General features: G+C 34.3%; 1 protein-coding gene across 4 annotated transcripts in view; it reads left to right on the top strand.

Annotated features, from left to right (window-relative positions):
* The window catches only part of TBCK (TBC1 domain containing kinase), a 224,696-nt gene that overhangs the window by 80,405 nt on the left and 128,375 nt on the right, over window positions 1–15,916 (top strand). For all 4 annotated transcript variants that reach the window (XM_065877597.1, XM_065877595.1, XM_065877596.1 and 1 more), the window contains one exon: window positions 13,936–14,021. In XM_065877597.1, the coding sequence (XP_065733669.1) occupies window positions 13,936–14,021 (86 nt within the window). The remainder of the gene's footprint in view (window positions 1–13,935; window positions 14,022–15,916) is intronic.

Genomic DNA, 15,916 nt, shown 5'->3' with positions numbered 1-15,916 from the left:
ATATTAAAAACACTTCTCATTCATCTTATTCATGCTTGATCACCCAAAATATCCTCCCACTTTCTTTTCTTTCCTAAAAGACACCTCCTCCTTCAGAGTTCAAGGCGTAGCATAACCCATCTGTGAATTCTTTCAGGACTACTTCAGCCACATTCAAACTTTTATATAATTTTTTGAGCTCATTTTTGAAAGTAGTGTAACAGAAGTTTAATAATAAACACTTGTGAATCAGACAAACTGTTTCAAATTTAAGTTTCATTACTTATTGTGAGTCTTAAACAAATAACTTAAGTTGGCTAGGTATAATGTTCCTCATATCTGAAATAAAAATTGTTGTAAAGGTTAAGCATTATAAGATATGTAAATACCTAGCACATAAAAACATTCATTTCAATAACAATAATTATTACTATATTGTTATTTTTACTACTATTACTATTTTTATTATCATTATTACAATTTTTTGATAATGTAATTATTGTCATGGTATTATATATCATTTTATGTCTTATATTTTCAAGAAGATTTTAATGTTTTAAGGACAGGGAATTTTCTTATAGTTTCGTATTTCTTTTGGAACAGACTACAAAGTTGGTTGCAGTCTCCCCATTTACCATTTTTATGAAACTTATCCAACACCCCCTTAATTTAGACTTTTTTACTTATATGTATATCCTATTAATCTATTAAACTTTAAACAACTTAAAGCTGATGCTGTTTATTTATACCTGTGTCATTATGGTTTCATATAATTCACTCAATTTGAATAGATAAAGCAGGAAAACTACAAGCTGTGTCTGGTTTATCAAAAATTCTGAGTAAGTGGGGTCTCAATTAGCAATATTTTTACTCAGTTATAAATGAGTATAAAACTAGAGTACCAGAGGTCAATATAATGAAAAAAATAATTAGAAAGGAAGCAGAAAGGGAAATGTAAATTAAAAAGATAAAGAGACTGAAAATAAGAGGAAAAGAATATGGATAAATAGCGCAACACATACAATTTTTCCATCATCATTTACATTAGTATATAGAGAAAAATATTAAAATTCTTTTTAAAAACTTAGTGTTTACAAACACATCAAGGAATGTGATCATTCACGGTTCTCTGTGTCTACCACATAGATGGGTGCTAGAAATTGAAGTAATGATCCATTGTCTCTATGTTAGTTTTGAAATGTAATTTCTATTGATTTGTATTTGTATATTGAAATGATTTGGCCTAAAATGGATATATCCAAGTCCCTGTACATTCCTAGGATGTGGACTTATATATAGTTGGGATTAACTTAAGAATTTTTTTTTAGAGGGCAACAAATTTTGTTTTGATTTCTTATAATTAAGAACAAGTATATTTTATAGGAAGGAACTTACCTTTTGCTTGTAGGTTAATTTGGTAAAGCCATCCAACTTCAAGAGTTATGTAATATCATCTTCCAAGAATTTATGAATTGGTGTTCTGTAAGTGTATACCTTGTATCTTAATAAGGATATGTTCCATACTTATTCATAGATTTCTTACTATCCTTCATCAGTAATGTTTATTATAGAGTTGACAGTGTACTCTAAGATTCCATAATACCAAAAGGAGCAGATTTAATAATACCTTGGATGATACCAGGAGATTTCAGGGGCTATTCATTGCAAAATATGTCAAACAGTCACCAAAGACAAACTGACAAAATTAAACGTAGAAAATAGTCAGGTTAGTATTTGTGCAACACAAAAGGTGATTCCTTTATCCTCAGTTAAACATAAGACAGCAGTATAATGCTGTTATTTTTAAAGCTAACATGAGGAGAGGAACCAAGATGGTGGAGTAGAAGGACATGCTCTCACTCCATCTTATGAGAACACCAGAATCACAACTAGCTGCTGGGCAGTCATCAACAGGAAGACACTGGAACTCACCAAAAAAGATACCCCACATCCAAAGACAAAGGAGAAGCCACAATGAGATGGTAGGAGGGGTGCAGTAAAATCAAATCCCATAACTGCTGGGTGAGTGACTCACACGCTGGAGAACACTTATACTACAAAAGTCCACCCACTGGAGTGAAGGTTCGGAGCCCCACATCAGGCTTCCCAACCTGGGGGTCTGGCAACGGGAGGAGAAATTCCTAGAGAATCAGACTTTGAAGGCTAGTGGGATTTGACTGCAGGACTTGGACAGGACTGGGGGAAACAGAGACTCCACTCTTGGAGGGCACACACAAAGTAGTGTGTGCATTGGGACCCGGGGAGTGATCAGTGACCCCAGGGGAGACAGAGCCAGGCCTACCTGCTAGTGTTGGAGGGTCTCCTGCAGAGGCAGGGTATGCCTGTGGCTAACCTTGGGGACAAGGAGACTGGCAGCAGAGGTTCTGGGAAGTACTTCTTGGCATGAGCCCTCCCAGAGTCTGTCATTAGCCCCACCAAAGAGCCCAGGTAGGCTCCAGTGTTGGGTTGCCTCAGGCCAAACAACCAAATAGGAGGGAACCCAGCCCCACCCATCAACAGTTAAGCAGATTAAAGTTTTGCTGAGCTCTCCCCACCAGAGCAGCAGTCAGCTCTACCCACCACCAGTCCCTCCCATCAGGAAACTTACACAAGCCTCTTAGCCTCATCCACCAGAGGGCAGATAGCAGAGGCAAGAAGAACTACAATCCTGCAGCCTGTGGAACAAAAACCACATTCATAGAAAAATAGACAAGATGAAAAGGCAGAGGGCTATGTACCAGATGAAGGAACAAGAACAAACCCCAGAAAAACAACTAAATGAAGTGGAGATAGGCAACCTTCCAGAAAAAGAATTCAGAATAATGATAGTGAAGATGATCCAGGACCTCGGAAAAAGAATGGAGGCAAAGATTGAGAAGATGCAAGAAATGTTTAACAAAAACCTAGAAGAATTAAAGAACAAACAAACAGATGAACAAAACAATAACTGAAATGAAGACTACACTACAAGGAATCAATAGCAGAATAACTGAGGCAGAAGAGCAGATAAGTGACCTGGAAGACAGAACGGTGGAATTCACTGCTGTGGAACAGAATGAAGAAAAAAGAATGAAAAGAAATAAAGACAGCCTAAGAGACCTCTGGAACAACATTAAACGCAACAGCATTCGCATTATACGGGTCCCAGAAGGAAAAGAGAGAGAGAAAGGACCCGAGAAAATATTTGAAGCGATTAGAGTCAAAAACTTCCCTAACATGGGAAAGGAGATAGCCACCCAAGTCCAGGAAGCACAGAGTCCCATACAGGATAAACCCAAACAGAAACATAATGAGACACATAGTAATCAAATTAGCAAAAATTAAAGCAAAAGAAAAATTATTGAAAGCAGCAAGGGAAAAATGACAAATAACATACAAGCGAACTCCCATAAGGTTAACAGCTGATTTCTCAGCAGAAACTCTACCAGCCAGAAGGGAGTGGCATGATATACTTAAAAGTGATGAAAGGGAAGAACCTACAACCAGATTACTCTACCCTGCAAGGATCTCATTCAGCTTTGATGGAGAAATCAAAAGCTTTACAGACAAGCAAAAGCTAAGAGATTTCAGCACCACCAAACCAGCTCTACAACAAATACTAAAGAAACTCCTCTAAGTGGGAAACACAAGAGAAGAAAAGGACCTACAAAAACAAAAACAAAACAATTAAGAAAATTGTCATAGGAACATACATATCGATAATTACCTTAAACATGAATGGATTAAACGCTCCAACCAAAAGACACAGGCTCACTGAATGGATACAAAAACAAGACCCATCTATATGCTGTCTACAAGAGACCCACTTCAGACCTAGGGACACATACAGGTGAAAGTGAAGGGATGGAAAAAGATATTCCATGCAAAAGGAAATCAAAAGAAGTGGGGAGTAGCCTTACTTGTAATAGATAAAATAGACTTTGAAATGAAGACTGTTACAAGACATAAGGAAGGACACTACATAATGATCAAGGGATCAATCAAAGAAGAAGATATAACAATTATAAATATATATGCACCCAACATAGGAGCACCTCAATACATAGGCAAATGCTAACAGCTGTAAAACAGGAAATTGACAGTAACACAATAATAGTGGGGGGCTTTAACACCTCACTTACACCAATGGACAGATTATGCAGACAGAAAGTAATAAGGAAACACAATTTTTAAATGACACAATTGACCACATAGATTTAATTGATATTTATAGGACATTCCATCCAAAAGCAGCAGATTATACTTTCTTCTCAAGTGCACATGGAACATTCTCCAGGATAGATCACATCTTGGGTCACAGATCAAGCCTCAGTAAATTTAATAAAATTGAAATCATACCAAGCACCTTTTCTGACTACAACACTATGAGATTAGAAATGAATTACAGGGAAAAAAATGTAAAAAACACAAACACATGGAGGCTAAACAACACGTTACTAAATAACCAAGAGATCACTGAAGAAATCAAAGAGAAAATCAGAAAATACCTAGAGACAAATGACAATGAAAACACGACTATCCAAAACCTATGGGATGCAGCAAAAGCAGTTTTAAGAGGGATGTTTATAGCTGTACAAGCCTACCTCAAGAAACAAGAAAAATCTCAAATAAACAATCTAACCTTGCACCTAAAGGAACTAGAGAAAGAAGAACAAACAAAACCCAAAGTTAGCAGAAGGAAAGAAACCATAAAGATCAGAGCAGAAATAAATGAAATAGAAACAAGGCAAACAGTGCCAAAGATCAATAAAACTAAAAGCTGGTTCTTCGAGAAGATAAACAAACTTGATAAACCATTAGCAGACTCATCAAGAAAAAGAGGGAGACGACTCAAATCAATAACATTAGAAATGAAAAAGGAGAAGTTACAACAGACACCCCAGAAAGACAACGCATCCTAAGAGACTACTACAAGCAACTCTATGCCAATAAAATGGACAACCTAGAAGAAATGGACAAATTCTTAGAAAGGTATAATCTTCTAAGACTGAATCAGGAAGAAATAGGTAATATGAACAGACCAATCACAAGTATTGAAATTGAAACTGTGATTGAAAATCTTCCAACAAACAAAAGTCCAGGACCAGATGGCTTCACAGGTGAATTCTATCAAACATTTAGAGAAGAGTTAACACCCATCCTTCTCAAAGTCTTCCAAAAAATTGCAGAGGAAGGAACACTCTCAAACTCATTCTATGAGGCCACCATCACCCTGATACCAAAATCACACAAAGATACTACAAAGAAAAGAAAGTTAGAGACCAATATCACAGATGAATATAGGTGCAAAAGTTCTCAGCAAAATACTAGCAAACAGAATCCAACAGCACATTAAAAGGATCATACACTCAAGTGAGACTTATCCCAGGGGTGCAAGGATTCTTCACTATATGCAAATCAATCAATGTGATACACCATATTAACAAATTGAAGTATTAAAACCATATGATCATCTCAGTAGATGCAGAGAAAGCTTTTGACAGAATTCAACACCGATTTATCATAAAAACTCTCCAGAAAGTGGGCATAGAGGGACCCTACCTCAACATAATAAAGGCCATATGTGACAAACCCACAGCAAACATCATTCCCAATGGTGAAAAACTGAAACCATTTCCTCTAAGGTCAGGAACAAGACAAGGATGTCCACTCTCACCACTATTATTCAACATAGTTTTGGAAGTCCTAGCCACAGCAACCAGAGAAGAAAAAGAAATAAAAGGAATCCAAATTGGAAAAGAAGAAGTAAAACTGTCACTGTTTGCAGATGACATATACTATACATAGAGAATCCTAAAGATGCCACCAGAAAACTCCTAGAGCTAATCAATGAATTTGGTAAAGTTGCAGGATACAAAATTAATGCACAGAAATCCCTTGCATTCCTATACACTAATGATGAAATATCTGAATGAGGAATTAAGGAAACACTCCCATTTACCATTGCAACAAAAAGAACAAAATACCTAGGAATAAACCTACCTAAGGAGGCCAAAGACCTGTATGCAGAAAACTATAAGACACTGATGAAAGAAATTAAAGATGATACCAACAGATGGAGAGATATACCGTGTTCTTGGATTGGAAGAATCAATATTGTGAAAATGACTACACTACCCAAAGCAATCTACAGATTCAATGCAATCCCTATCAAATTACCAGTGGCATTTTTTACGGAACTAGAACAAAAAGTCTTAAAATTTGTATGGAGACACAAAAGACCCCGAATAGCCAAATCAGTCTTGAGGGAAAAAAACAGAGCTGGCGGAATCAGACTCCCTGACCTCAGACTATACTACAAAGCTACAGTAATGAAGGCAATATGGTACTGGCACAAAAACAGAAACATAGATCAATGGAACAAGATAGAAAGCCCAGAGATAAACCCACACACCTATGGTCAACTAATCTATGAGAAAGGAGGCAAAGGTATACAATGGAGAAAAGACTGTCTCTTCAATAAGAGGTGCTGGGCAAACTGGACAATGACATGTAAAAGAATGAAATTAGAACACTCCCTAACACCATACACAAAAATAAACTCAAAATGGATTCGAGACCTAAATGTAAGCCTGGACACTATAAAACTCTTACATGAAAACATAGGAAGAACACTCTTTGACATAAATCACAGCAAGATCTTTTTTGATCCACCTCCTAGAGTAATGGAAATAAAAACAAAAATAAACAAATGAGACCTAATGAAACTTCAAAGCTTTTGCACAGCAAAGGAAACCAATAAACAAGATGAAAAGACAACCCACAGAATGGGAGAAAATATTTGCCAACGAATCAATGGACAAAGGATTAATCTCCAAAATATATAAACAGCTCATGCAGCTCAATATTAAAAAAACAAACAGCCCAATCCAAAAATGGGCAGAAGACCTAAATAGGCGTTTCTGTAAAGAAGACATACAGAGATCCAAGAAGTACATGAAAAGCTGCTCAACATCCCTAATTATTAGAGAAATGCAAATCAAAACTACAACAAGGTATCACCTCACACCGGTGGGAATGGGCATCATCAGAAAATCTACAAACAACCAATGCTGGAGAGGGTCTGGAGAAAAGGGAACCCTCTTGCACTGTTGGTGGGAATGTAAATTGATACAGCCACTATGGAGAACAGCATGGAGGTTCCTTAAAAAACTAAAAGTAGAATTACCATATGATCCAGCAATCCCACTACTGAGCATATACCCAGAGAAAGCCATAATTCAAATAGACATATGCACCCCAACGTTCAGTGCAGCACTATTTACAAAGCCAGGTCATGGAAGCAACCTAAATGCCCATCAACAGACGAATGGATAAAGAAGAGGTGGTACATATATACAATGGAATATTACTCAGCCGTTAAAAGGAACGAAATTGAGTCATTTGTTGAGACATGGATGGATCTAGCAACTGTCTCACAGAGTGAAGTAAGTCAGAAAGAGAAAAGCCAATATCGTATATTAACACTTGTATGTGGAACGTAGAAAAATGGTACAGATGAACCGGTTTGCAGGGCAGAAATTGAGACACAGATGTAGAGAACAAACGTACGGACAGCAAGGGTTGAAAGCCATGGGGGTGGGGGTGGGGGTGGTGTGATGACTTGGGCGATTGGGATTGACATGTATACATTGATGTGTGTAAAATTGATGACTAATAAGAACCTGCTGCATAAAAAAATAAAATAAAATTTTAAAATTTTTAAAAAAGGGATTAAACAGCACTTTTATTTTCTCCATAAGAGTTGAATAAATCAAATTCTCTTCCCAGTTGCTGTGATTCAGAGTTAGTATCTTTAGTTTGTAGGTTAAATGTATGGAGTCAATGAAATGTCACTAGAAATTTTAAGACTCATAATACATAAAAAAGACATTTTTAGCAAGATAATTTTTGGAATAATACTGTTATCTTTTTATTAAATGTATTCTTCAATTTTTATAGAAAGAACAGTCAAAATTTTTAACTCAAGTTTGTTTTTTTAAAAAAATGCCATAGAGCTTATTTGTATTTTTCTCAATAATACAGTTTATAGTGTTTATTTATAATATATACCACATTATAAAATATTCCATAAAACTTTTACAAGGATCATGTTTACAGTGAAATGCCTGTAATGTATTAAATGTGCTTTTCAAACAATTTTGACTATAATAAAACATTTGAGCAAAACCTCCTAAGCATATCTTACCAGAATCCACTTTCTATGTCTCACCTTAAATTACTTTGAAATAAAGAGTAATAGCATGCTATATGATACATAGCCACAGTTCTAATGTATAAAAGATACATTTAAAAGGAAAAATATATGCACCCTTTTTGTCTCATGGAATCATTGCCTTTAATATAGATCACAATAAATAAAATGGTCTTCGCTTTTTTTTTTTTCCTTTGGAACCTGTAGTGTTAACTGAACTTTCATACATGAAAGCCTGGAAATAATCTTTTTCTAAATTTGTCAGGCCTCTACAAGCATAGTGCTTAGCTAGATTCCTGTGCTTTAAGAAAGACGAAGATATTTGGAGAATTCTCAGAAAAACAGTTAAAATAGGACTTATAAAATGAGTTGGTTATGTTATTTATGAGATGGCTGGATGGTGCCTCACTAGATGGCCAGCTCTTACAGGGCCATATTAGATAGCTTCCATTACATTAACTTCTATATTGGTTCTATAGAGATTCCTATTTTTAACCTCTAAAAAGTTTCATTTCTCCACAAATTGTTTCATATTTCAACTAGATATATGTTGAAAAAGATGAGTTTTCATACTTTTTAACTATGAACTTCTTTAATACACTTTGAAAAGGCTTATTATACAAATAAGCAAGACCATATCTGTTTCATATATGGAAATACAAGAGAAACCACAGTGTACACAGCACAAATTTGGAGAGATTGGTCAGACAGGCCAAAAAGACTCGTATTTAGTTTGATTGATTAACCAGTAATGTACTTTAATATTCAGTCTTTTTCCAAGGGATTTCATAGCCAAATATAGGAAATAAATGTGAAAATAACTAATTATAAGTCAATGAAATAAGTATACATATTACTATATTAGCACAGAGGAAGAAGTGGGGTGAGGTTATTTTGATTTTTTAACTTTGTTTTTGGTGGAAAAGGAAAGGAACGGCATGTCTGGAAAGGTTTCATAAGAGACAGAATACTTATTGACGAACTTGAAATTTGAGTAGGAATTTGCTTGGTGAAAGGGAGAAAGACATTCTGAAGACAGAGGACAAGGAAAAGAACTGAGGTAAAAAAAAGTGCAAAATGGATTGATAAAACAGCCAGTAGTCAAATCTGGTCCATGGAGCCAGAGAAAGAGGGATGGAGAGCTGAAGAATGAGCTGAAACAGTACAGTGATTATGGGTTGCCAAAGTTTATGGAAGAGCAATGATTTATTCTTCAAAATGTGTATTTTAGGCTTGGAATTAGAAATACTCAGTTTTCATTTTCTTGGTTTCCCTCTTTGATTGTCCTCCCGTCCCCCTGTGTTTTATGGTGTTTTAAGCTTTAAACTTCAAAATAACATTGATTTTGATTAGCATAAATATCACATACATACTTTGTTTCCCATAGTTTTGGAAAACTCCTATGTCATATGAAACCAATCAATTCAACAGCTAATTGTAATACTGCATATTCATTTAGTCGTTTAATTGTCTCTACTGAGATGAAAAGTTTCTATATTCAATAGCAACATTAAATCTTCTTTGAAAACATGTGTTTTTATATGTTTTTATTTTTTACAAATTTATTTATTATTTGTTTTTGGGTGTGTTGGTCTTTGTTGCTGCCCGCAGGCTTTCTCTAGTTGAGGCAAGCAGGGGCTATCTTTGATGCGGTGTGCGGGCTTCTCATTGCGGTGGCTTCTCTTGTTGCAGAGCACGGGCTCTAGGTGCTTGGGCTTCAGTAGTTGTGGCATGCGGGCTCAGTAGTTGTGGCTCACAGGCTCTAGAGTGCAGGCTCACTAGTTGTGGTACATGGGATTAGTTGCTCCGCGGCATGTGGGATCTTCCTGGACCAGGGCTCGAACCCATATCCCCTGCATTGGCAGGTGGATTCTTAACCACTGCACCACCAGGGAAGTCCCAAAATGTGTTTTTATAATTATACTCTAATAGAACTTTAAACTTCTTTATTTTAAAGTTTTTCATAAAATAGAGTATTTATATGCTTATAAGACTCAATGCTTTGCCTCTATAGAAGAGAGAAAAATTATCTATTTAGTCAAGATGTCCTGTTCTGTTTTGTTTTTTAATCATGGTTCTATTATCTTATTACCTGCAGACATTTTTAAGAAGATAATAAATTTAATTACTTCTGCTGAAATGAATATTCATAATCATTTTTGGCACTATCAAATTGTCCCCGGCAAATTTACCATCGAGTTGATAAAGTACCAACACATAGGAACTTTAAAAAATAATATACTGATTAAACAATTCAGGGTTGTTCCCCTAAGATTATCTATGATTATTAAAATTACTCTTAGATTCAGAACTTTAGAGTGCCAGTTGGATTGAAGAAAATGGAGGGATTTGAAAGGGATAGATTGATTAGAGTTTCAGTGATATTGGAAAACAGGGTTATAACTTGCAAGACAAACATACTTTAAGGTATTGAAGAGAAAAAAAGGCAGGTTCAGGCTGGTGAGGAGAGGCAGCCACTTAGTTATTAAGGATGGAAACTAATCCTTCATGGAAAATCCAACTATACCTTAATGTCATCTTGCACTTAAGAAAGAAACAACCCAGAAAACTGGCCTATAAAACATTTAAACTGTTGTTTGAAGTCACTGTACTATGTGTGTGTTCACCAAAACGGCCACTGGAATTTCACCGCAACATTCAGCATATTGTTACACTGTTTATAAAACCAAGGCATAGTTACACTTGAACCATTAGAAGATGTGGAAGTCAGAAAGGGAAAGATAGAGGAACGTACCATATAAACTTGGGAAATAAAATTGGGAAAATTTCTCCAATTTTTTATTTACTTGTATATGTTTATAAATCCTTTGAAGGCAAGGGAACTATCTTCTTCACTGTAATGTCCCTAGCATTTAATGTAGTGCCACACATAGCTAGGATGAATATATAACTAACTAGTGATATTTTTGAGGGTTGAGGGGGCACTAAATGCACCAGACACTGAGTCTACCGTTGGCAACTGGGACTCTTCCAGGTAAACTAGGATGTATGGTCCCACTACACATAGACATTCAATAAGTCTTTTAGGGGGAGAAAGGAAGACAGGCATCAAAGTCTGAAGTCCAGTTGTCAAATGGGAATAAAATGTAAATCTCCTTTCTCATCCAACAGTAGCAAAGAGAGAAGGAGAGTATGCAACTTCACTCTAAGCGTTATGTATTTGGAAAAACAGTACATTGCATATTTCCAGTTTAATGCACATCTTTGTCATGGATGACTTTAATGATAGGATATTGAAAGGTAGTAGGAAATACATTGAGCATTTTCAAAAATGTCTTGCATCATGTGACTAAGGAGATATTTCCTGAGACAGAAAATATTCTACCATTACTAGAAATATTCCAAGATCTATTAAGTAAGCTGCTTGTAGAATTTTTTTTTACTAGAGCAGGGTATGTGAGCAAAACATAAAATGAGTCACAAATATAGCCCTAAAAATTACCTTTCTCTTTCCTTTCTCTTCTTTTGAAACGCCCTCTTCCCATTTAGACATAAAGGTTGGTGCTTATTCTTGTGGCTTTAGACAGTAAGCCAAATTTTATAGCTGGCAAACTTCATAATGGAAAATAATCTAATTTGGGTTCATTTGCAGTAAAATAACTTTGACTTGTTTTGAGTGCCGTGAGTCTAATGTCACCAAATGATTTAGTTTGGGCACATTTTAGTTGACAAGAGATTTATGACTCTCTGCATATTTATCTATAGTTCCATCTTCAGAATAAACTAGCAGCCTGATGGAAAATTACAAATAGTTAAAGAATTGAGAATGCCATTTTTGGTTTGTGAGCAGAGGACACCTTTTGCTTTAAATCTGTTGCCCATTATCCTTCATCTTCTCCTTACCCCTGCTAAGAGAATGAAAGCAGAAAGACTGGTCGAAAAGGAAAAAATAAGGATATCCATGTGTGGGACTTAATAAAATGTCATCTCTGTATCTCTTTTATGAAAAATTTTTTGAAAACGAATAGATATCTTATTTATAAACAGCTGCACAGAAATATGATAGTGTCGTATAAAATCCTTACACTGAATTCTTTGAGAATTGTCATTTAAAAGTATATGATAAATTAAAAAAAGCTATTCTATAGGAGCAGAATAAGAATTTTTAATATGGTGGGATTAGAAGGGAAAAAGACTATTTTCATTTTATATCTCATTGCAAAAAATTAAAAAGTATAAAGTTTCAGTAAAACAGAAATTTATATAAGACATGATTGTGTGCAAAAGTACAACATTAAACCTCACTTGAAGTTTAAGAGGAAATTTCATAAATACCTTGGTTTTTTTTTAAGAATAACATTTACCCTTACATAGGTCACCTATCAGTTAGAAAATACTGTTTTGGGGGTTATTATAGCTCTAGATGCAAATCTTCATTATTATAAATCACAATTAGAGTATTTTATGAATATTTTAAAAGAGTCAGCAGTAATATCCATGGGATCTTTTGTTTTATTTTGACTAACCAGTCTGTTTTTCTGTAGCTCCTCTTAAATCCTCTCAGGTTGGTTTATAAATCAAAGGACATATGCATTTCAGTTTTTTTTTATTTGCTCTAAGGAACTTTTAAATTCATTTTTGAAATAACTTGAAATTTGACATAATGCTGATATCATCAGTTCTGTCATATCTCTCCCTTAAAGAAATTTTTCTGAATGTAACAAACCATACTGTATCTCATTCCAGAGCTTATCCTGAGCAACCAAAACTTTTGTCAGCCTTATAATTTGTATTTACATATATGGTATACAATAATATACAAAATAAGTGTATACACATATTTATGTGTGTATTTTATATATATATACACATATATATTTGTGTGTATTTATATGTGTATGTGTGTGTGTACATATATATGTATGCAGTTATAACACATATATAAATCCCACCATAAGTGTTTGGCAGAATACAAGGAAAATGTTTTCATGATGGATTAGGTTTCTTCAGTAGATCCTTAATTAGCCATGTAATCCTACATAGTAATTATCTTTTATCAGGCTCAGATAAGAAAGATATTTAATAAACTGGAGCATAGCTGTGGACAGTTGCCTGAGGCATGATTTTCTAGTTTAAAATGAAGTGTGCTTTTTAAAGTTAATAACTATATGCTTTCATCAACATAAAGTTGAATGCTTATGATTGTTGATGCTGCATACCTCTGGCTTCTAGGTAAATTAGGACTATAAATATACCATTGCTAATTGGAAGGAGAAAAAAAGAAGTTAAAGAAAAATTAATTAAACCCAGAAGTTCCCTGGGCCTTAGGATCTATCCTGGGTCTTCACTTTACTGGAACAAGTGCATATATCTGTATATGTAAACAAATTTGAGGTGTAATTATTCTATTTGTGACTGTGTTCTTTATTTAAGTTTCTGTTACACTTTCTGAACAATTAATAAATGCAAGACAGATTTAATATCACTAGACAAAATGATTTTGTTGAATTTAATAGGAAAAAATCATTCATCATGTGAATAATTTGTGATTTAGGAAATGAAGTGACAGCTCTGAAGGTAGAAAATAAGTTGTGGCATAGCTTTTAATGAAAAGCTTTGTTTAATAATCAACCATGTTTGAAGTAGTAACAAAACAGAAAATTAATAAAGTATGTTCTCTTCATGGAGAAACCAAATCTCATTCAAAATGTAAATAAAACTAATTTATGTGGATTTAATGTCTTTATTTGAAGTACTATGTAAAAAAAAAATGATTGTCTTAAACTTTATTGTCATTTCAGAGTATCTGACTGTATTCTCTCAGATGATTGCATTCCATGATCCAGAGCTAAGCAATCATCTCAATGAAATTGGATTTATTCCAGATGTAAGTACTTGTTGCATTAATAGAAATGAGGTAAAAAAAAAAAAAAATAAAGCAGAAATCGGCAGCACAACAAAGTACTGTTTTTAAAGTTTTGTTGTCCTAAGAAGTCCATGTATCTAAACAAGTTCCTGCTACTAATTATAGTCTTTTGTTATAAAGTTTGTGTGGTTACCTTCCATATTCTCACTTTAAGTAAAGGGGAAGTATCTTATTTTTCTTGATACTATCAAATTATTTTTAAAAACCCAGTAGTGTGAGTGTTGTATTAAACTGTGATGTTAGCAGTTTTCACTTGGATTTTTTGATATTCAGGCCTGTTTTTGAAGAAGTAGGAAATTTGAACTTAGTAAATTCTTAAGTAGCTGCTTCTGTGTTTTACTTGATACATTACCTTGGAAACTTTGCCAGATTTTGGCTTACTTCATTAGCTTCTTGGGTTCCTTATCAAACCAAAAGTCAGAGTTGACTATCAAAGGTTAGCCAAGGTATAGCTTAGCCTATTACTCACATGTAGTATGTGACATGGACTCAAACCTCTTTTAAAAGACAGTTGGAGTACAGTATCACGGGACTTTGTAAAACAAAATAAAACAAAAAAGAACCTTTTTGAGATAGCAATCTCCTTATTCTATCTTAACTTTCTTTGTTTCCTGATCATACCTTTCCTCTTAAGGCTTATATCCAGAAACCCATATGTTGATGGTAAGACTAGGGGTGAAAAATGTTTATATTAACACTATACTAATGCATTTAAAGTGTTAACAGTAACACTTACAGTATAAATACTTGCAGGGTGCTTTGAAGTTTAAAAATACTTTCACAAACATTTCATTTGATTCTCAAGACAAATCTGTAAGGTGTATGAAGCAAGTAATTTCAGCATTAGTAGATAAAAAATTTATTGTTTGAGAAGGTAACAAAACTAAATAGTCTCAGAACATAAAACTTTAACTTATGTCATTTGACAGCCCTCTGCCCCTAGTCTGGTTCATCTTCCAGTGGGAGAACAGAGACTAAAACATAGGTGTACTAATTCTAGTTCATTGCTCTGTGTGTTGCACTGTAATTCTGTGATGTCATTGTCAGGCCTAAAGTAGCCATCCTTCATATATACAGTGGTATTTGCTTCTAGGCCTATGGAGAAATACCTTTCATCTGAGTACATGGCTTGCTCAATGAGGGCTCCAGAAAATATATATACATATTATAAAACAAATAAAATAAGATCAAACCCTATAATTATGTATAGAGATAGAAAACTTTGTAAAAATTTAACCAGTATATATATTATCATATTAAGTATTCATTTTTACATAACCCTACCTTTCCTGCTTCACATTATAAGTGTGAGATATGGCATAAGACAATACTAGATTAAATCTTATGGCTAGAGTTGAAGAAATTATAAAGGAACTGATTGCCGAGTTGGTAATTGTTTTAGGTTTCTGAGGGAAAAAATACTGTGATATAGACTTAAAAAAAGGATAATTCTTTTTAAAACATTCCCTTGAAAGCACCTAATTGTGCTCAGTGACTAAACAGAAAACTACACTGCTTTAGTCAGAGTTTTAGATTGAGAAGAATCATTTATGTAGAAAAATATGTATGGAATTATAAAGATAGTCTGATAAAATCCTTAGACATATTCATGAACATAGTATTAAAAAATCACATATGGAAAAATAACTTATCTTTGCTTAATCAGAAAAATTAAACTCTGAAAGTGTATGGTATATGAGAAGAGGCAAGCAAAAAACATCGTTAAAAAATAATGTGGACATATATTAAGCGCTTACTGTGCACTAAGCACTGCTCTAACCCTCTTTAAGCACTCCTCTAATCCTCACAAGTTTGCAGTCTAATTAAACAGTGACTATTAAATATTTATACATAAA

This window comes from Phocoena phocoena, chromosome 5 (genome assembly GCF_963924675.1).
Source record: "Phocoena phocoena chromosome 5, mPhoPho1.1, whole genome shotgun sequence".
NCBI classification, from domain to species: domain Eukaryota; kingdom Metazoa; phylum Chordata; class Mammalia; order Artiodactyla; family Phocoenidae; genus Phocoena; species Phocoena phocoena.
The sequence above is the reverse complement of the archived record's forward strand: the minus strand, read 5'-3'. Positions and strand labels throughout refer to the sequence as shown.